Source organism: Miscanthus floridulus, chromosome 1 (assembly GCF_019320115.1).
Source record: "Miscanthus floridulus cultivar M001 chromosome 1, ASM1932011v1, whole genome shotgun sequence".
Lineage (NCBI taxonomy): Eukaryota > Viridiplantae > Streptophyta > Magnoliopsida > Poales > Poaceae > Miscanthus > Miscanthus floridulus.
The window spans coordinates 149,952,539-149,975,163 of NC_089580.1; the positions used below are offsets into that span (position 1 = coordinate 149,952,539).

Sequence of the window (22,625 nt, forward strand, 5' to 3'; positions counted from 1 at the left end):
GGTACGAAAGGCCTCATGCTTACGTATAGAAAATCTGATTCCCTGCAGATAGAGGGGTATTCAGATTCTGATTATACGGGAGATGAAAAAAATCCACGTCAGGATATGTATTTACTCTCGCAGGAGGGGCTATATCGTGGAAAAGCTCTAAACAAACCGTGACTACATCCTCGACAATGTATGCCGAGTTTGTAGCATGCTATGAGGCAACAGGACAGATAAATTGGCTGAAGAAATTCATACCCGGATTGAAAGTGATTGATGATATAAATGAACCACTGAGATTGTATTGTGATAACAATCCAGCGGTACAGTACGCTCACAACAATAGGTCAAGTGGTGCTGCCAAACACATTGACATAAAGTACTATGTTGTGAAAGATAAAGTTTGGGATCATATAATAAATCTTGAGCATATAAGTACAGAGAAAATGCTCGCGGATCCGCTCACAAAGGGCTTACCACCAAACGTGTTCAGAGAACACGTAACCGGCATGGGTTTAAGGGAAAGCCTATGACTTCCGAACATACGAAGGGCCCAAAGAAAGTTTACATTTCAAAACGGAGAAGTGTATTGTGACTGTTAGTCTAGCGGCACTAATTGCTGTGACGATGGGACAGTTCTATGCACTAATCTGTGATGAAATAGGATAGAAGCAAGAAAAATATAAATTGAAAGTTTTGAGTATGAAATTAAAGAACGAAGAATAGATGAGAGATCAAGGGGGAGAATGTTAGGTTTGATCTCCCACCAGTTAGGCCCAACGGCCTTTTGGGCCTTGTTCTCGCGTCCTGATCGGGGGCGCCCAACCCTACATGGTTGGTGGGCCCCCTTCGCACAGCGCTATAAAGGAAAAGTGGGGGCCAGGACTCGCAGTACGAGGTTCACCGCGCCGTCAGTCACCCCACCGACATCCTAACCCTAACCCGATCTTGAGAAGGGGCGCTGTCAACGACGGGAAGCACCACCGACACCGGCAACGCCACCCCAACGCACACGCCGCCGCCGAGGACGTCACTACACCGACTCTCCCTCTCCACCGAACATCGCTGCCGGCGCGCAGATGGCGTCCGCCAACGAGACCCCGGCCGGTGCTTCGACCACTACGGCCTTCGATGGTCTGCTACCTCCTACTCCTCTTCTCTCTACCTCTCATGTAAATCTCGAACATGTATTCTATTCCTATACAAAATATCCCGATCCGATGAATATGACTTAAAAGAAAACCAACGGAGTGATGGATCATCATCGACATAGATTCCTGCGGCGAGGAATTTGCGTGGAATTCGGAAATGCAGAGGCCGGACTGGAGGCCAGCTGGAGAGCAGACGCGTTTTTTGGGCGCAAGAGGCCGTACCGCAAGAAAACGCCCTATCCATCTACCCGTCCACGTGTCCGATTCCGATCTGACGGACCGGATGGAAGCACCGGAACTGCCGGCCCCCGCCGGTCGACTTACTGCGAGACGGCGACACCGGGGAAGAGAGAGAGAGAGAGAGAGAGAGAGAGAGAGAGAGGAGCCGCCGCCTCAGGCCTCAGCCCACAGCCCTCGCCTCGCTCCGCCGCTGGAGATTAGTGAAGAGAGCTCCGAGGTGGTATCCCTTGTATCGCATCGCATAGATTACGGGCTCTACTCGTTCCCGCGAGGTCCGCCGATCCGCGCTCCGCTCCGGATCTCCGGTTGATTTGTTGTTCTGGAAGGTGTGTAAAAGAATGGCTCGGACTAGTTCCGCCTCTTGTGATCTGCTGCTTTTCTGTTTGATTTGGCAGCCTGCTATCTTCTTGACCCTTTGTGGTACCTCAGCGATTGGGTAGTGGCTAGTCTTTTCTTTCTGTTTGGGTTTAGCGGCTGCAAAAATCTAGGGGGGTTGGTGAATTAGTAGGGTGACACGAAGGAAAATCGTAAGTTTACATTTGTTCCTTCCCACTACGCCACGGAGTCTTCAAATTGAGATCCTTAACTGATGATCCATGATTTCCTACATGAAATTGTGATGTGTTCAAATACGTGGGTCTGATTTTCGTTATTGTCGAATAATACTTTGGATTTTAATAGATGTCTGTTGCTCTCAAGGTTCTGCAAAAGAGCATTGAATGCTAGTTTAATTGTTATAAACATTGAACACCACCAAGAGAATATGAGGAAAACAAAGTAACTATATTAAACTCGACCGGGGGGTTAAGACTGCCCCCGCAGCATTACAAATAAGAAGAAGGACCTTCTCACCCGGCCGAGAAAACCCCTGAACCCCCGCCCCCACCCTTACACGGTGGCTTTCTGTCGCCCAAGTGAGAATTGGGCCGGTGCCCCCCAATGCTTTGGTTATGGGGACAGACAATGGGATTTTTTTAACCTCAGCCTGAAATTCGCTCCAACGGGGAGTCGAACCCAGGACCTGAGGAGTCCCGCTGGGTCACCTAACCGTTTGAGCTAGGCGTCCTTTGGCAAAACAAAGTAACTATATTAGCTGGCAAGGAGTGATTAAGGTTTCCAACCAATGATATGATACCCAAATTCTCTTGGTAATCTGTTTCAACCATGCAACATATTGCTGGCTTTTGATGAAATCTAGATCTAGAACTTCATGGATTTACTTCCTAGTTCCTACTTTTTCCTATTGTTGAGGAACTTTGTAGTTCATATCGTTTTACATAGATATCAAATAAACTGTCTTACGGAATCTTAATGTTAATTCTGTTAGGTGGTATGGCACGAAACTTGACTGAGAACAGGACCAGAAATACATTAATTGTGATTGTGATTTTTGGCCTCTGTTCCTTCTTCTATATCTTGGGTGCTTGGCAGAAAAGTGGTTCTGGAGGAGGAGACAAAACACATAAGTGGGTCCTTGAGCAGATCAAATGTGCACAGCTCCCAAATCTGAGTTTTGAGACCCATCATAGTGCATCCAACCTTCCGAATGATACTGGTAGTTCCAAAATTGAACCTTTCAAGCCATGTGATGAGCAGTACACTGATTACACTCCTTGTGAGGAGCAAAAGCGTGCGATGACCTTCCCTAGAGATAACATGATCTATCGGGAGAGGCATTGTCCACCAGATAAGGAGAAGCTTTATTGCCTGATCCCAGCACCAAAGGGTTATGTTGCTCCTTTTCGATGGCCAAAGAGCCGTGATTTTGTTCCTTATGCCAATGTACCACACAAGAGCCTTACTGTTGAGAAGGCTATCCAGAACTGGGTGCACTATGAGGGCGATGTTTTCAGGTTTCCTGGTGGTGGAACACAGTTTCCTCAGGGTGCAGATAAATATATAGACCAGCTTGCTTCTGTCATCCCAATAGCTGAAGGGAAAGTGAGAACTGCACTGGATACTGGTTGTGGGGTACGTGAAGTCCCTACCCTGAAAATGCATGCATATTTTTACTGCGCCATGGTGGTTGTTCTTCTTGCATAAGCTCTAATCTTCCCTGGTTTATTTTCTTTGTCATATTTTCATTTAGGTTGCCAGTTTGGGTGCTTACCTGTTGAAGAAAAACGTTTTGACCATGTCATTTGCACCACGGGATAATCATGAGGCACAAGTACAGTTTGCATTGGAGAGAGGTGTCCCTGCATATATTGGTGTCCTCGGGTCAATAAAGCTGTCATTTCCATCTCGTGTCTTTGACATGGCCCATTGCTCGAGATGTTTAATTCCATGGAGTGGAAATGGTAAGAACACAATGAGGACTTTCTTTTTGTTGTAAATGGTCCATGGTGTGGACATCTGAAGCATGAAACTTTCATTGCTCTGTTTCTGCAGATGGTATGTACATGATGGAAGTTGACAGAGTACTAAGGCCCGGCGGGTATTGGGTGCTGTCAGGCCCGCCCATTGGCTGGAAGATTCACTATAAGGGGTGGCAACGTTCAAAGGAAGATCTTCGGAACGAGCAAAGAAAAATAGAACAATTCGCACAACTTCTTTGTTGGAATAAGATATCTGAGAAGGATGGTATCGCCATATGGAGAAAGAGATTAAATGACAAGTCTTGCACCATGAAACAAGATAATCCAAAAGGTGGCAAATGTGATTTGACAAGTGACAGTGATGTATGGTGAGTGTCATTCCTCCAGTCCTCCCAATAGAATATGATTTTTGTCCCTGTATTTGCTCTTAAACCTGACACTATTTACTATACGCAGGTACAAGAAGATGGAAGTTTGTATAGCCCCCCTACCCGAGGTTAATAGTGTATCTGAGGTTGCGGGTGGTCAATTAGAGCCTTTTCCCAAGAGGCTCTATGCAGTACCTCCTCGTATAACCCTTGGTTCTGTGCCTGGTTTCTCAGTTCAGTCATATGAAGAGGACAATAACCTTTGGCAGAAACATGTTAAGGCTTACAAGAAAACCAATAACTTGCTTGATACTGGAAGATATCGCAATATAATGGACATGAATGCTGGTGTCGGTAGTTTTGCTGCTGCACTAGAGTCCCCAAAGCTATGGGTCATGAATGTCATTCCAACAATTGCAAATACTTCCACTTTAGGTGTAATCTACGAGCGTGGATTAATAGGAATGTATCATGACTGGTATGTAGTATTAACGTATTTTCTGTGTTGCTCTCCTGGATTTCTCGAATTTTGCGTATTATGTTTGATTTACTCACGAAAATTCCGAAATCATTTTTCAGAGTAGTTACATTCTACTTTTATAATCTGGATAACTTTTCCTTATGCTGTTAGTAAGTGTATTTGCTTTGAGAATGATATAAGAAGAATACATTCAGTTACCAATCTATGTGAAGACTGAGGGAGATAAAAGAACTTTAGCTATGCTGGTGTCAGTTGAAGCCATTTGAGGTGAAGTTGTAATAGAGAAGCGGATTTGCCATGTGACACCCTCCTCTCCAACTCCATCGAGACTGGCCTATTTCTCTTTCGTCCCTGGCAGATTACGGTTAGGGGATTTGGGGATTTCGAGGTTGAGGATTCGAACCTTTGAGGGAAGGAAGGTCAGCTCGGTGGTGCAGGTGGTTGCTGGGCGTAATGGTAAGGCGGCGAGGATGTTGTGGACCGGTGTGGTGGAGGATGGGTAGGGTTGGTGTGGGGGCAATTTGCTCGATGGGTTAGCGTAGCTGTGGGGAGTGGCGGTGGCTCTGGCTGCAAGAAATTGGAGGAGGGCGAGACGGAGGCTGCCACTGGAGATAGGAGGAGGTGAGCAGGCGGAGCCCTGGGGTCCTCCTTGGTACGTGGTCGGAGGAAGAATAAGGTGGTTGGATGAAGAAGGCTAAAGGTAGAAGAAATGAGGGCCCCTGGATGGAATATTCGATTAAGATCCAATGGCCCAAAATTTGAGTGTGGATAGTAGAGATCAACACCTAGATATCCACTAGATGCACCCTAGAAATACTTGTCACCAAGGTCATCATGTGAATTCTTTACATTTGTGCTTTGTTCACTAGTATGAGCTTTTTTGCTTTAAAAAAAACTGAGTTTTTATATGTCTCTTTGAGTTTATTAGCTTACCGTATGTCTTCCAGTTTTGGTGCATTGCAGAATACTGTTTTTTTCTTATCGAATGTTCGTTTGTTCGTCATACACTTATTCTTGGTTCAGGTGTGAAGGATTTTCTACTTATCCAAGGACATATGACCTCATACATTCTAATGACGTCTTCAGCTTGTATCAAAACAAGTAAGCATGTGGCATTTGTAAAATTGCAGTGGGACAAGTTTTTGAGTAAAATAAATCTTCCCAACTAATATTTGTGTTCTTGAACAGGTGTCAATTTGAAGATATACTCCTGGAAATGGACAGAATCTTACGCCCAGAGGGTGCAGTCATAATTCGTGACAAGGTTGATGTTCTTGTAAAAGTGGAGAAAATAGCCAATGCCATGAGGTGGAAGACAAGATTGGCTGATCATGAGGGTGGCCCTCATGTACCTGAGAAGATACTCTTCGCGGTCAAGCAATACTGGGACATTGCAAAAACAAGCAGCTAATATTGTTCATAGTTTATTTTTCTCCAGTCACACAGATAACTTGGTCCCTAGCTGTGTTTATTGGAAAAATTCTGTCGATTGTAGGTTGAAAATCATCAGTCCATGTTTGTTACTGAAAATATAAAACAATCACCCTGGGGGAGAGTAAATTATGTGGGACCTAAGTTGTGAACTTGTGATTTGATTATGCCACTGGTGCCGAGATGCAGAAGACATGCCAAAAGGATCAATTGACCTTGTACTAGTTCATATCTGATCAGACAGATGCAGCTGCTTATAATTGGAACCCTGCAGCAGTCCATCATCATAACTAGCAGTGGACTTACAGTTTTGTATAGGACTCCTTTTCCTCTTCTCGCACTTTTTTTTTGTTGTATATCAGAATTTCATCAACTGGAGTGTATCTGAACCCACAAGGTCTTCCTATTTGATTTTAATTGACCAACATTTTGGGCCCAGGGATGTCACTGTGTGACCTTGATTACTAATGAGATCACAATGTTTTCGTTTTTGGTGTGGGTGTAAGTTGGGTGCTTCCCAGCACCGGGAGATCTGTGCATATCCATCAACCATATTTTTTCAGTTTGTGCCCAGGAACAAAAGATGAATTTCACAAGGAAACTCTTGGGCAGTCAGATGCTCTCACTTAATAATTGGAGCACCTGACCATTTTGTCTGACTGCTATTTGGACTTTGGATCGGTTGCAGGTTCCAGCATAAATGGCTGGCCCTTTTTCTTTGTTGCATTTGGTATATCCAAGGACTAAGAAGGATCGGAATTCTGAAGTCCATCAAAGAGTATACGGGTTCAATAGTTTCCCATGCCTTCTTGTTTGTTATCTACATGACAGGGTTATAGTTTGCGCTTTATATATAAGGTCCGAGTCATTGTATTTGTTATTAAGGCTGAGTGGTTGGTTCTTTTGCTTTTGCATACCAAAAGGACACATCGTGATGATCTAGTGGAAGTGATATGTCCAGTCTGTCCTCAGGCCATGACCATTAAGAGCTACCTGTAGATATTCTCATGACTTTCATTTCAAATGTATATATCATGAAGCTTTACATGAGAATTTAAGGGACTGTTCGTTTGAACTTATCAGTCGGCTTATCAGCTAAAATCTACAGTATTTTTCTCTCACAACAAAACAGCTTCAGCCGGCTTTAATACCAACCGAACAGGCCCTAAAGACATGAAATCATCCTTCATGGAGAAACTGTGCACCCTCTATTGACACTGAAAGGTAGTGTCGGGTTCATAAACCCAGGGTCTCTAATGGACTCGTTTTCCAGCAAAAGCTCGGCCCAGCAAACGGCATTACAAACAACGCGTAACTCCTGGGCCGGCCCAGATATCTAACGACAAGCCGGAAGAGCGATCCAGTCTCCGACTGGAAGGCCTGGCCAAGGAGGGGACGACGCTCGCTTTCGACTCCGATCCACTTTTCCGACCGAGAATACACCGAACCTCTGCTTACGGCTCTTCTTCCGACCGGCGTGATCGGAGCCGACTGGGAACGACCGGCCGGGGACACCCGCTCGGCGACGACCCAAGAAATCAGGCGGAGCAGATAAGGTAAGGCGCTCAAGTCAACCGCAATACCGAGGACCGTACCCTACACACCTATAGGATGGTACTGCCAGACCATGCCAGAAGGGTGCTTTCCAACCTTTCAAACACGTCAGAACACGAACAGTGCTGTGGGCACCGACATTTGTCCTACAGTATGGTAGGCGCCGACATTTACCATACCAGAAGAACACGATGGAGCCTGCCACATGCACCTAGGCGTCAACAGTATTGTGGGCGCCGACAAACTGTCTTCTACCCGACGGCGTGAGCAACAAGACTAGGAAACACACACACACTCTCTCTCTCCTAAACTTGTAAGGTCGTCCTCTTCATCTATAAAAGGGGATACGCTCCCTCCTAAAAGGAGGGCGGTCATTTCGACTCTCTCTCTGCTTAGCTTTAGACATTCTGAGCACTCGAACAGCTCCACTGCTCTAGAACTCTAAAGCTACACAGAGCATATGTTCTAATACTTAGCGAACGTTGGAGCTTCCGTCACTCTTGGCCCTTCGGTTTAGAGTCCGATCGGACCTCTAACACCCCCCGTCTTATTCCCACTCGTTTGTAACCCCACAACAAACTTTGAGCACCTGGGCTCAGGAATAAAGTCACCGACCGATTGAAACTAGACGTAGGGCACGTTGCCTGAACCAGTATAAACCCTATGTCATTGAGTGCTAGGCCACATCCAATCACAACGTACGACAAAACTATAAATATTTACTTGTTGATCACTTTTCGCACCGACAGTTGGCGCCGTCCGTGGGGAGGACGCCGTACGTTCATGCTTTTGGTCATCGGATGGCCCACCTTTCTACCATCTTCGTCATGACGGGCTCAAGCGATATGATTCGCTTCGGCTCGCTGGAGTTTCCCACGCTCCCACCTGTTGGCATGTGGGTTCCTCCCGTCTTCGAGCCGTCCCAGACCTTCCTCTTCGGAAGCCTAGACTTCATCGCCGACCACCTCGGCGTGCTTCATCTTTGTGAGGAGGCACTTGTCCCAGCGCCCGTCGGAGGCGGAGCGCCCTTCGTCGGCTCCGGGCCACCCGGCGACCTCAACGACGAGACGCATGTGCTTCGCTCCGAGCCCACGCTAGGCTCAAACCCCATTGTGAGTAACGTATATATTGTTCTTTACTCGTTATTTGATATCTTCCACCGACTCTCCGGAGGGACCCCGTTGTCTCCACCGCAACCGCCATGCAACCGATTCCCCTACTGCATCGTGTCTCCCGCGGACGCGTACGCGCGGGGGCTCCGAAAGATGCTGACACCGTCCCCTCTCACCTCCGAATTCGTGGGGATAGTGAGCTACTCTCCCGCCTCCTTCCACGACCTCGTAGATGATGAGGTTGAAAGCGACGGCGCCAGCATCGGCGATGTCGTGGCACCTAGCCACCCTCTGTCCTGAGAGTGTGCTATGATGGACGCTCTGGGACAGCCACCGGTGGTAGCGGAGTCCCTACAGACTCACACCCCTCTGGACCCTCGTGCGGAGGCCCTCGCGCGTGCAAAAGCACGGCAAGGAGTTATGACAAAGGCGGTAGAGCCAGCCACCACCTGCGCCCACGTACTCGGCGCAGCACGCTACGCCACGCGCGCGTGACCTAGTGGGCAGCGCCCGAGGTCACGCCCGCCAGGTCCAGCACAACATCATGGACGGAGGAAACGATCCCCCACAGTTTGCTCAGGCTGGTCAGAACATCGCCGTTGCGGCAATGCTTTTGCGCGGCCTTCCCGAGCCTAACGACCCCCAGGAGCAGGCGATCCACCGGAACCTCGGGCGCTGGTGGAAACCCCCGCCGTCCAATAGGCGGAGAGCTCCACGTCGCGACACCGGCTCGCGGCCTCTTTTCCTACCGGGGGAATGAGGGCGCACTAGTCGAATCGCTCCATCCACTCACCACTACAGTCGCCGGGCATAGAACAGGAGGCCACAGCCGCACCATGGCCTGACCCAGCACCCGCTCCACACCGACCACCTGTGCACGAACGGCTCGGGCCAAACCGAGAAGCTCGCAACGTCATCAATAATCGGCGTCAAGCCTAGCGTGATGATGATGTCCATCAAGGGGCGGTGAGAGCAGGCGGCACGAGCCCCGACCGGATCATCGAGGGGAGCGAGGAAACGCACCCCAAGCATGGTCGCCAACTAGACGATCGGAGTCCTAGCCTGGACGGCCCGGGACCACGGGCCTTTGGCCGTCGCATCTAGAAAGCGTCGTTCCCACAGCACTTCCGACCACCTACCAACATCGCCAAATACCCAGGGGGAATGAATCCTGGTATATGGCTCGAAGACTTCTGGCTCACCTACCGAGTCGGAGGAGTGGATGATGACCACTTCATCATTCAATACCTCCTTATCTGCGTGGGAGAGCATGTTCGAGCATGGCCCGAATTCCTCCCGCCATACAACATCCGCGACTAGGCGGATCTCAAGAGGGTCTTCATTGGGAATTTCTAGGGGACATATGTCCGTCCTAGGAATTCTTGGGACCTCAAGAGCTACCAACAGAAGCCCAACGAGTTCCTATGGGATTACATCCGTAGGTTCTCAAAACAATGCAACTCCCTTCCTGATATCATTGACGTGGACGTCATCAGCGCGTTCGTCTCCGGGACAACCTGTGAGTCCTTGATCCACAAGCTTGGCTGTCTGAAGCACCTTACCACCCGCGACCTGCTCGATGTCGCCACGAACCATGCCTTTGGCGTGGAGGCTAGGACAAGGGCAAGGCCAAGCGCGAGGACCAAGACGAGGTCCCCTCCATGCAAAGGGGCAAAAAGAACAAGAAGGATCGGCGCCGACAGGCCAACTCTGCTTTGGTCGTCGTGGGTGATCGTGTGGGCAAGCAGCCCCAGCAGGGCCAGCCCTACCACTTCGACAAGCTCATGGAGCGCTCATGCACCAACCACGCCTACCCCATCAAGCACCTCTACAAGGACTGCGAGCTCCTCAAGCGGTTTTTGCGATAGGCCGGTGGACCAAAAGAAGGAAAGGGTAAGGAGGCAGCGGCCAAATAAGGTGGCATGGCGGGCTAGGATGGTGATGGCTTTCTTGATCCTGAGGAATGTCTCATGATCTTCGGAGGGTCCGATGCCATCTACTCTGGAGAGGCATGCGTCGCGGCCACAAAGTGCGCTACAGAGAGGCATGCGTCGCCAAAACGGTCGTCCCCTCTTTCCTTAGCTGGTCAGAATCTTCGATCACTTTTGATCAGAGGGACCATCCCTCCCACATCGCCAAACCAGGTCGCTACCCGCTCGTCGTTGACCCCATTGTCCGTAAGAAGCGCCTCACCAAGGTACTGATGGATGAAGGCAACAGCCTCAACATTCTCTACGTCGACACCCTCGACGCCATGTGCATCCCCCGGTCGGAGCTCCGCCCAGTGAGCTCTCCCTTCCACGGCGTGATCCTAGGAACATAGGCATACCCGCTCGGGCAGATCGATTTGCCCGTCACGTTTGGCGACTGGGCCAACTTCCGCTCGGAAGTCCTCACCTTCGAGGTGGACTTCCTAGGGTCCTACCATGCTATCTTGGGGTGGCCATGCTACGCCAAGTTCATGGCGGTCCCCAACTACACCCACCTCAAGTTGAAGATGCCAGGACCAAATGGCGTTATCACTGTGGGTAGCACCTTTTCGCACGCCTACATGTGCGCCCGCGAGCATTACGAGCTCACCACTTCTGTCATCCACTCATCCAAGCTCCCTTAGCTCAGAAATTCATCGACTCCAGCAGTCCTGGACTACAACAAGCCAACCTCCTCGACTGTCTTCCGTCCACTAGAGGAAACTAAGGCGCTGGGGATCGACCCCACTGACCCAACCAAGATGGTACGGATCGGGTCCGAGCTCCTGGCTAAATAGGAATGCGAGCTCACCGCCTTTCTATGCGCCAATCATGATGTCTTCGCATAAAAACCTTCTGACATGCTAGGCATACCACGAGAGGTGGCCGAGCATGCATTACGCCTTGTCCTAGGCTCAAAGCCCGGCAAGCAACGCCTGCGTCGCTTTGACGATGAGAGGCGCAAGGCCATAGGCGAGGAGGTCGCCAAACTCCTGGCAGCCGGATTCATCAAGGAGGTATACCACTCCGACTGGCTTGCCAATCCTGTTCTTGTTAAAAAGAAGACCAGAAAATAGAGAATGTGCGTTGATTATACTGGCCTCAACAAGGCGTGCCCGAAGGACCATTTTCCTTTGCCACGCATAGACCAGATAGTCGACTCCACCTTAGGATGTGAAATCCTCTCCTTTTTGGATGCCTACTCAGGCTACCACCAGATCGCGATGAAAGAGTCCGACCAGCTCGCAACTTCATTCATCACCCCATATGGATCGTACTGCTATGTAACCATGCCTTTCGGTCTGAAGAATGCTGGCGCCACCTATCAACGGTGCATGCAGCAATGCTTCACCGACCAAATCGACCCGCTCAACTAGCCTGACCAAATCGAGCGACCAAAACCAATAATCGCCGTCTATGTTGATAACATAGTGGTCAAAATGGCTCAAGCTTACGACCTGATCGTGAACTTGGCCGCAACGTTCGTGAAACTCCGAAGGTTCAACATCAAATTGAATCTCGAAAAATATGTTTTTGGGGTTTCGAAGGGGAAGATGCTTGGATACATCATGTCCGAACATGGTATCGAGGCCAACCCTGAAAAAATCACGGCCATCTCCAACATGGACCCTATACGCAATGTCAAGGGCGTACAAAGGCTCACCGGCTATTTGGCCGCCCTAAGCTGGTTCATCTCCTGACTAGGTGAGTGGGGGATGCCTCTCTACAAGCTTCTCAAAAAGACAGACGCGTTCATCTGGACTGAGGAAGCACATCAGGCTTTGGAAAGCCTCAAAGCATCACTGACGTCGGCCCCAGTCCTCATCGCTCCCGAACGGGGAGAACCCCTCCTCCTCTATGTCGCGGCAAGCAACCATGTGGTGAGCGTCGCCCTAGTCATCGAAAGGGAGGAGCCAGAACACCACCTGAAGGTCCAATGACCTATTTACTTTGTCGATGAGGTACTCACCAACGCCAAGGTTCGGTACCCCCAGGTGCAGAAACTTTCTATACGCCATGCTGATGGCGATCCGGAAGCTCCTGCACTACTTCACCGACCATGAAGTCATGGTCATCACTTCGTTCCCGCTGGGAGACATCGTTCGCAACCACGACGCCGTGGGATGGATCTCCAAGTGGGCACTCGAACTAATGGGCCATGACATCAGGTATATCCCCCGCACCGCTATTAAGTCTCAGGCTCTCGTGGACTTTGTCACCGAATGGACGGAGGTCTAGCTCTTGACCCCAGACGTCACCCACGAGTACTGGACGATGTACTTCGATGGGTCGGTGGTGGCGCCTAGCTCAGGGGCTGGAGTGGTTCTGATCTCCCTAGATGGGAGCAGGCTCCGCTACGCAATATGTCTCCACTTTTTGGCCTCAAACAACGCCGTGGAATACGAGGCCCTTATCAACGGACTACGCATCGCCATCGAGCTCGGCGCTATGAGGCTGTACGTCCGCGGTGACTCAGAGTTGGTCATCGACCAAGTTATGAAGGAGTCCTCTTGCAAAAGCCCCCTCATGGCAGCATACTGCCAGGAGGTGTGTAAGCTTGAGGACAAATTCTAGGGGATCGAACTACATCATGTCCCCCGAAAGGACAACGATACCGCTGATTTTCTCGCAAAATTGGCTGCCAGGCGGGTTCCGTCTCTAGATGGTGTCTTCATCAACGACCTTCATGAGCCGTCTGCCCGTGTCCTAGAAGGTCCGATCTAGACACACTCTGACACCAACCTGGCGCTCGAGGGCTCTGACCTTGGTGCCTCCATGACGACATCGCCCTCCGACGTCGCCGTAACAGCACTCGATCATACCGGCTGGAGAGCACTGCTGCTCACCTACCTCCTCGAGGAGATTCTCCCACCAGAAAGGACTGAAGCGCGATGAATCGCTCGACGTGGCAAGACATTCATCGCATTCGGTAACGAACTTTACAAACGAAATCCATCGGGAGTACTCATGAAGTGTGTCCCTACCGACCAAGGGAAACAACTCCTTCTCGAGGTCCATACCGGAATCTGCGGACATCACGTGACCCTAAGGTCGCTGGTCGGAAAAGCCTTTTGCTAAGGGTTTTACTAGCCCACTACGCTGCAAGATGCAGAGGAGGTCGTCCGTAGGTGTGAGGGATGTTAGTTCTACACTCGACAAACTCATGTGCCGGTGCAGGAGCTTCAAACCATCCCCATCACCTGGCCATTCTGGTCTAGGGCCTCGACATGGTCGGACCCCTCAAAAAGGGCCAGAGTGGCTTCACTCACCTACTCGTAGCGGTGGACAAATTCACCAAATAGATAGAGGCAAAGCCCATCACCAACATCCACTCGGAAGAGGCGGTCAAGTTCTTCCTTGACATCATCTATTGTTTTGATATTCCTAACTGTATCATCACAGACCACGGAACTAACTTCATCGGGAAGAAGTTCTTAGACTTCTATGATGGATACGGCATCAGGATCGACTAGGCCTCGGTTGGACATCCACGTACTAATGGCCAGGTCGATCGAGCCAATGGCATGGCCCTCCAAGGACTTAAGCCATGAATCTTCGACCAACTCAATAAGTATGTCGGGCGATGGGTTGCAGAGGTCCCAGTGATCCTCTGGAGCCTGAGAATGACCCCGAACTGATCCACATGATTCACACCTTTCTTCCTAGCCTATGGAGCTAAAGCAGTGTTGCCCTCTGACCTCGACCACGGCGCCCCAAGAGTGAAGGCCTTCGATCAAGACCGAGCCACGGGAGGCTCAGTAGGACGCGGTCGACCTACTCGAAGAGGCTCGCGAGATGACTGTCATCTGCTTCGCTCGCTACCAACAAACTCTATGTAGGTACCATGAAAGAAAAATCAGAGCGAGGATCCTCGAGGTCGAAGACCTCGTGCTTCGAAGAACCCAATCAACTAGGGAGAAACATAAACTCTCTCCACCATGGGAAGGACCCTATACAGTGACCGAAGTGATCTGACTGGGCACCTACCGACAGAAGGAAGACAACGGCAATGTTCTCACCAACACATGGAACATCAAACACTTACGTCGTTTCTTCCCCTAAAGCTCGGTCTTACCGTTTTCTTTCATTCAACGTTTGCTCCTACAAGCACCCCAGTCCGAGCACTCTCAGCCTAGGTCGCCCAGGGGCTCCACAAGGGTGCGATACCACCTCTCTCCCTTTTACTATCATATAGTAAATACTTTTCACCTAAATGAAAGGGTAGTCCATTCCTTTAATTACCCTACGTAACTTGTGTTTTAAACTCCTGACCGATCACACCCCGCCACGACCTACAGTTATGAGCAGCTGAGCCTCGCGGGCTATGACCGGGTTCTTAAGGTTGCAGCCTATGGGTCAAACGGACAGGTACAAAAAAGAAAGGATAAAAAACAAAGCTATGCTAGGGTAAAAACAAGGAACGGATGGGACAAGCTTCCACTTACGAAGTGATTTCATCACAAAACAAAATTAAAGTATTTATGAATACAAAGAACTGTTCACATGGGGGCTCCCCCATGAGCTTATCTATTACATATACTGACTGCCACTACTCTAAATTCTATTGTGGTCGCCCGGCGGCATCGGCTGATGGCACGGTCCACGAGGATAACAGCTGCTCGCTTTCCGACAGGATGATGTTCGGCTCGATCAGAGGCAGGACTACGCTCGCTTCCGACCCAGTCTCCACTCCGTCCATAGGCTGGATGACATCTTCTTGACGCACGCCTTCAGCCACGCTCGAACGGTGAGCCTCCATCACCCACTGTGTGAAGACTTGCTCGGCAACCATCTGCGCATATGGCACCAAGCTCTCCCCGAGCGCATGGATGGCATCCACACTCTAGCCGTCGGTGTACCCTCTGCAAATGGTGGCAAAGTCCAGGCCCGGGTGGTGCGTCACCACTAAGGCCAGCACCTCTGACGTCCCGTAGAACATCCCGTCGAAGATGAGTGCCTGAACTTCATTCGAGACCTCCATCAACTAGACGGAGGGCGTACTGGTGCTCGGTGCTGACCTGAACACCTCAGAAACGACCACCTAGGCGATGTTGTGAATCTGGTCGAGCTCCCCCTCGAGGGCACATCGCTCTTCAAGGGACTCCTTATCCCTCAGTTGCAGCAACCTGGTCAAGTCGGCTCTAGACCTCGTCCTATGCCAACTCCTTTGGCGACACGCAGTCGGGATCTATTGGGCCAGAGTAGGCCCACATCGGCCGCCTCCTCTCCACCAGCGGGGCGACTCAACGGTGGAAGAAGGTGTGGAATACCCGTAGCCCATCGAGGCCGTGCTGCACCAGCTTCTGAAGCTCCGCCTCGATGACCTCCAGCTTGTTCTGCCGACTGGAGGGACCCCACGACCAGCTCTCCTGCCTTCTTCTGGTGAACGGCAGGAATGGAGCCTCCGTTGGGTTCCTGATGTAGAACCACTCCTCATGCCACCCCTGATTGGAGTTGTAGGGGGAGTATGTGGGTAGGAGCCCGATGGCCTTGGCTTCTTCTGCAAGGCGAAGCCCCCAACCGGCGCGGTTCTGGGTGGCTTCCCCTCTGATAAGGCTCGCTCGGTGAAGATCCACCAGAAGAGGTCCATGTGCGGTTCCATCCCGAGGAAGGCCTCATAGACGGTGATGACAGCACCCCAGTTGGATTGAGGTGCTCAGCGCAAGAACCAGTGCGCGGGATATTCTAGCCTGTGCTCGTGGAAGGCGAGGAAGGAGACAACCACATCGGCCTAAGGTCACGGAACGACTTCCCCTAGTACAGGAGCCCTCCAATGCGCCACCTCCTTTGGCGGGAGCAGCCCCTTCTCGACAAAAGTAGCCAGCACCGCCTCGTCAACATTGGATGGCCTCCAGTTTGACATCACGCTCTAAATTCACGAACAAATTTGTGAGTTCTCCTCTCCCTCGCTTTACCCTCTCTCCTAGAAACCGCCACGGCGCATGAACAGGCTTGGCGAGAATGAAGAAGGAGGAGAGGCGACAGGTGGAGAAAGGCGAAGGAATGGGATGAAAACCCTCTCCCTTCCCCTATTTAATGAGGACAGGCATGCGGGGGGACGCACCCTGACTGATGAGACACGCCCTGCCCAACGAAATGATGCCTGGTTAAACGGGACATGGCCTAGGGATGGCCCACCACTACCGCAACCCGAACGTAGGAAACAAGGCGCAACCGCACGCAAACGGCCCTCCACCTTCCCAGGCAGGGCTTGGAAGGGCCCAACAATAGGATCTCCATCAAGGAGAGACCAACGGGTTTCCTGAGTAGATCGGATGGCTCAGGCGACTACCGAGAGATAGGTAAGGAGTAGTGGAACGCCCCGTGAGGACTATGTCATCTCTGTCACGAACGACGGATACGGATCCCATTCGGACATATCCGATAAAAGCTCATCAAACCCGTCACTCGAGTCATCAAGGTAACTTTACTAAACCTTCTTACTTTTTTCTGATGCATGATCATTCATTTATCATTTCTCATACACGCATTCACACATTCATTCATACAATCATTCATTCATCCCATACATCCAAAGCATTGCATATGCAATTAATGCATCACAATGCTTCGTATTGCATCACGAAGCGGTAGTTGCCTCATTCAACATGAGCGACGACCGACCGGGGTTCGAAGGCCGGCCCACAAAGGGCTCGAGGCCGCCTCGCATCAAATAGAGCCAGGGGAGAAAACGCATATGAACCCCAGCGCCCCTCGCCCGATATGCTCAGAAGCAGACAGGGTCATCTCGACCTTCTCGTTCGATCCTAACCTCAAGCCATGCCCACAGAATCTCTATCGAGGGGAGGCCAGCGGGCCACCTGAGTCGGTCTTCGGAATGACCCGGGCATCTGCCGGGAGGCAGGTTAAGGAGCAGTGGAATGCAACATGAGGGCTATGTCGACCCCGTAATGAATGACGGACCTAGATTCCGCTCGAATGTGCCCGTTAGTGAACTCACCGAGCGCGTCACTCGAGCCATCGAGGCAAGTGACGTTAGTTCAGCCCCTCCGATTACGGAAACCGCGGATGGGGTAACGCACGGAACTAGACCAACCCCTACCAAATCCAATAGGGCTCAGGGGCTCGGGTCGCCCGACGCCGACTCAGGAAACCAACCGACTGCGCAAGTCGCGGGCGGGACAAACATGGGCGAACACCCCGATCGGTAGAAACACAGGAGTCTATGACCCTAGGAAAGAGTACCAAGATACTCAGCCCCAATCGACTCATCAGTCGGACGTAGGCTCGACGGCTACACCCACCGAGTGCGCTCGCGCGCACCCGCTGACAAGTCAAAAAACCCCCCAAACGATTCTACCCAAATCGCTCGGGGCTCAGGGGCTACACCCACCGGGTGCGCTCGCGCGCACCCGCTGGCAAAAACGAAAAATCCCCGAGACGATTCTACCTGAATTGCCCGGGGGCTCGGGGGCTCCTGTCGGGTTCATAAACCCGAGGTCCTTAATGGGCCCACTTCCCAGCAAAAGCTCGGCCTAGCAGACGGCATTATAAACGACGTGCAACTCCTGGGCCGTCCTAGATACCTAACGACAAGCCGGAAGAGCGATCCAGTCTCCGACCGGAAGGCCTGGCCAAGAAGGCGACGCCGCTCGCTTCTGACTCCGACCCGCTTTTCCAATCGGGAATGCACCAAACCTCTGCTTATGGCTCTTCTCCGACCGGCGCGGTCGGAGCCGACTGAGAACGACCGGCCGGGGACACCCGCTCAGCGAGGACCCAATAAATCAGGCGGAGCAGATAAGGTAATGCGCTCAAACCAACCGTAATACCGAGGACCGTACCCTACACACCTGTAGGACGGTATTGCCAGCCCATGTCAAAAGGGTGATTTCCAACCTTTCCGATATGTCAGAACACGAACAGTATTGTAGGCGTCGACATTTGTCCTACAGTATGGTAGGCGCCGACATTTGCCATACCAGAAAAAACGATGGAGCCTGCCACATGCATCTAGGCGTCAACAATATTGTGGCCGCCGACAAACTGTCTTGTACCCGATGGCTTGGGCAACAAGACTAGGACACACACTCTCTCTCCTAAACTTGTAAGGCTGTCCCCTTCATCTATGAAAGGGGATGTGCTCTCTCCTAAAAGGAGGGCGGTCATTCTGACTCTCTCTGCTTAGTTTTAGACATTCTGAGCACTCGAACAGCTCTACTGGTCTAGAACTCTAAAGCTACACAGAGCATACGTTTCAATACTTAGCGTACGTTGGAGCTCCCGTCACTCTTGGCCCTTCGGTTCAGAGTCCGACCGGACCTTTAACACCCCTGTCTTATTCTCAGTCGTTTGTAACCCCACAGCAAACTTTGAGCACCTGGACTCAGGAATAAAGTCACCGACCGACTGAAATTAGACGCACGTTGCCTGAACTATTATAAACCCTGTGTCATTGAGTGTTAGGTCACATCCGATCATAACGTACGACAAAATTACAAATATTTACTTGTTGATCACTTTTCGCACGGATGGGGTAGTAATCGGGAAATTGAACTGGTAGAACTTACTGTGCTCTGTGAAAGTGTGGTTGGAATATACAATATACGTACTCATCTGAATGTCGACACTGTCCACACGTATGCAGGACCCCAAGATATGTGTGATCAGAATCTCCATCAAATGCTGTCAGATCTCCGGGGATGTTGGTTTAATTTACTCTGGTCCTCTCCATCACGCATGTCAGCAGTGCCTAAGATGGTTTAACAATTACTCCTAATTCCAGCGATTGTGGATCGGGATGATGTGGCAAAGACACGACAACGACGTACGAGATGAGAGGCAGTCTGCGAGAACGAGGCGTTGATGGCGCTTGGCTGAGTCGGATGGGAAGAGACAAGACGAAACGCCAGCGCCAGCACAGCAGGGGTCCTCGGCGGCACGAGCGACGAGCCGCGGGCGGCGCGAGCCAGGCGCCAGCGGCCCCTGTGGCTGTGGGTGGCAGCGTGGAGGCTCGTGGCCGCCACACCCGCTGCAGCGCGACAGGAGGCGCGTGCGTCGAGCCGTGGTCCGTGGAGGAGCACGCGGCAGCACGCGCCAGGCGGGACCGCCGGAGGGTGCCGCCCACGCGTGCCCGTCCCGCACGCCCCACCCAGGCACCCACCACCTACCTTCCTGGCCCGCGGGTCAGCCGAGCCCACCGGCGCCGAACGGAACGCGGCACGAGCCGTTACGTGGCCACGCCGCGCGGGACCCACCGCCCTCTTTTTCTGTTTCTTTTTCTCCTCCTCCTCCTCCCGCCGCCCGTCCTCTCCAAGAAGAAGAGCAGCGAACGACGACCAGGACTCCAGGGAGGAGCGTGCGCCTTCCTAACCCTAGGTCCCTAGCTCGGCACCCCGCACCCTCCCGCAGCGAGACCCAAGCCCGACAATCTCGTCGTCGCGCTTGCACCGTTCCGCAGTGCAACGTCTGCGTCTTCGAATCCAGGTACCTATCGTTTGCCTGCTGACTGCTGTTGGTGTGGCTGGAGAGGTGCTGTTGCCACGCCTCAGGGGAGATGAACGGGCTACTGATTGATTGATTTATTGGTCCGGTCATGGCTCGTAGGTCTCTGCAGGAGGGTGGAGAGGAGGAGGTTTCTGGCAGGATTTGCCCAACCCAATGGTTCCATCCGAGAGGGGGAGCGTCGCCACCGCCGTCAGCACGCCTGCCGCCGACAAGCTGCTCCATGGGTAAGAGTGTTAGTAATTCGTAAACATTTAGTCCCCTCGGACTGGAATGGAACGTTCAGATTTCATTCCTTTGGAGGCCGTGGTTCCATTGGGTGCTACGGTATGTTGCAGAGTTTTGTCTGTGTGTGTTCTGTCTTGTGTCCTCCGGTAGACTATCGAGTTAATGGCACTATGCAACAGTATTGGTATCCAAGAAGTTAGTTCTTGTAACAAAGTAATGGGATTAGTGTAGGATTAAGCACAGCTTGGGTCAAGTGCTGTACAATTCTGCATTATCTGTACAACTCCTATCAGTTAGGCTGCTGTAAAATTGCATTGTTGTTTCCTGCCAATTTCATTTTTGTCTTTCCTCGTGGGAATGAAATGGGCATGAAAGCGGCTGCTTGTGTCAAGACTTGTTGCTGAACATGCTGTTCTGTTTACCTCGTCTCGCGTAGGCCTATCTCTGGCAAGAAGAAGTGCAAAAAACCAGCCCCGAGGAAGATTCATAAAGCTGAGAGGGAGAAGCTTAAACGAGACTACCTAAATGATCTCTTCGTCGAGCTGGGTAATATGCTAGGTGAGTATCTATATTGCGAAGCACATTGTTTCAGGTGCCAAATCTACTCTTCTTAGTCTCTGTGTTGCAATCTGAAGTACCATTGCTTCAGAGCTCATGTTTGTCATTTGATGTTTCTGAATTTGCATGATGGTGTGATGTATGAAATGTCAGTTGTCACAGACCACTTTCTGAATTGTAGCTGTTTTTGCATGTACGATTGAGGCCAGGTGCAGGGGGTTTTTCAGTCCCACCGCTGTCAAAACTTTGTTTGGTAATAACAGAGCTCACATGGTTCCACAATGTGTCATGTAATTGCATTGCTCGTAAAAGTATTTGGGTTATAATCACATCAATCAACTTTCGTCTTTGAAGTCCCACCTTCTGGATTAGCTTATAAAGTAGTCTAGTCTTCTCAAGAAGAGCATGGGCATGGACCACTGAGAGTGTACGAATATGGCTAACATCTTATTACTTATTAGACTTGAATTTTCTTGTTCTTTTAATTGAAACTTGGATTCATGTTTAACCTTGAACCCTACCATTTACTTTGTGTGTTTTGAACACAACCCGGAACCTGCTCTTTCCTTTGCATTCATAACGTTTTATACTGCTCAATTTTGCTATGGGGCATTTTCCTGATCACATTTAGTTTACCTTTGCAGAAGCAGATAGACAGAGCAATGGGAAGGCATGCATACTGACTGACACTACTCGGATACTAAGAGAGTTGCTTGTTCAAGTAGATGTTCTTCGAAAGGAACATAGCAACCTACAGAACGAGTCTCATTATGTAAGCCTTTTTTTCTTTTAATATGTAAACTAAGAATTGACTTATCGGCAGTTGTGCTGTTGCCCTTTATCTAGCAAACTTTGTTATCTGATTTTATCCACTATAAATGCTCTATGTAAATGCCTAAGCCAACTCATCATTATGTTGAATATTTGGCTTGTCAGGCTACCTTTGTTGCATCTTCCAGCATGATTTAATAGTTATTTATCATCTATATTTCCTTTTCGGGAAACAGGTCACAATGGAGAGGAATGAGATGCAGGATGAAAACGGCATGCTCCGCAAAGAAATTTCAGAGCTTCAAAACGAGTTGACAATGCGGGTTTCAGGCAGTCCAGCAGGTTGGGGCCATGGCACCGCCAGATCAGACCCCCCTCTTCCTCACTCAACCGCAGTGTTCTCATCGGAGCAGGCAATGCAACCACCCACCATTGCAAGCGTTGTATTCCCCTTGCAGCAGCCACTGGCACCATCAGCAATGACCGAGCCGCCTTATGCTGCACCACCACTGGAACTGAAGCTCTTCCCAGAAGTGGCATCTGCCGAAGGCCATGAGCCATGTGAAGACCAGGAAGCTCCCAGCTATGTGGCACGACCACAGGCAAGGTACCCAACGCAATCGGCCTCATGGCCTGTAAGCCTGTTCTCTGGCCTTCCAAGAATGGAAGATGAGCAATGCAGTAGCAGCACAACCGGCAGCAGCAAGGCGGCTAGCACAGATAGAGAATGAGTGGATCAGCTCCGACAATCAAAGAGTTTCTGTTTTGAGTATAGTGGGTGTACTGACAGCACAAGCTGTGTGCATGTAAATATGAACCTCCTTTTTGGATCTCAGAAAGATAGATTATACTCTAATGGAAATAGTACCCTCCCATTGCAATCTTTGTTGATAGATTTCTGTAAATGCAGATTGATCCTGTTGGCACTTTGCATGCTGATGTTAAGAGCCTTGGATGATCAACGTTTTGATACAGTATAGCAAAACTTGGCCA

General features: G+C 50.7%; 2 protein-coding genes across 4 annotated transcripts; both read left to right on the forward strand.

Moving 5' to 3' along the window:
• The first annotated feature begins 1,486 nt into the window (after nucleotides 1–1,486).
• Nucleotides 1,487–6,401, forward strand: LOC136543794 (probable methyltransferase PMT2). Of its 2 annotated transcripts, XM_066536153.1 has the most exons (7): nucleotides 1,487–1,702; nucleotides 2,704–3,347; nucleotides 3,466–3,676; nucleotides 3,768–4,062; nucleotides 4,151–4,540; nucleotides 5,567–5,644; nucleotides 5,732–6,401. In XM_066536153.1, the coding sequence occupies exons 2-7, from the start codon at nucleotides 2,709–2,711 to the stop codon at nucleotides 5,952–5,954; spliced, it is 1,836 nt and encodes a 611-aa protein (XP_066392250.1). In that variant the 5' UTR covers nucleotides 1,487–1,702; nucleotides 2,704–2,708; the 3' UTR covers nucleotides 5,955–6,401. The 2 variants fall into 2 exon arrangements, with proteins under 2 accessions (XP_066392250.1, XP_066392247.1); XM_066536150.1 differs by lacking the exon at nucleotides 1,487–1,702 and having other exon boundaries at nucleotides 2,673–3,347.
• Nucleotides 6,402–19,820: 13,419 nt separating this feature from the next.
• Nucleotides 19,821–22,517, forward strand: LOC136543818 (protein IRON-RELATED TRANSCRIPTION FACTOR 3-like). 2 transcript variants are annotated; one of them, XM_066536169.1, is made up of 5 exons: nucleotides 19,821–20,057; nucleotides 20,178–20,302; nucleotides 20,740–20,861; nucleotides 21,512–21,633; nucleotides 21,869–22,517. In XM_066536169.1, the coding sequence occupies exons 2-5, from the start codon at nucleotides 20,232–20,234 to the stop codon at nucleotides 22,361–22,363; spliced, it is 810 nt and encodes a 269-aa protein (XP_066392266.1). In that variant the 5' UTR covers nucleotides 19,821–20,057; nucleotides 20,178–20,231; the 3' UTR covers nucleotides 22,364–22,517. The 2 variants fall into 2 exon arrangements, with proteins under 2 accessions (XP_066392266.1, XP_066392260.1); XM_066536163.1 differs by having other exon boundaries at nucleotides 19,823–20,057; nucleotides 21,506–21,633.
• Nucleotides 22,518–22,625: the final 108 nt, after the last annotated feature.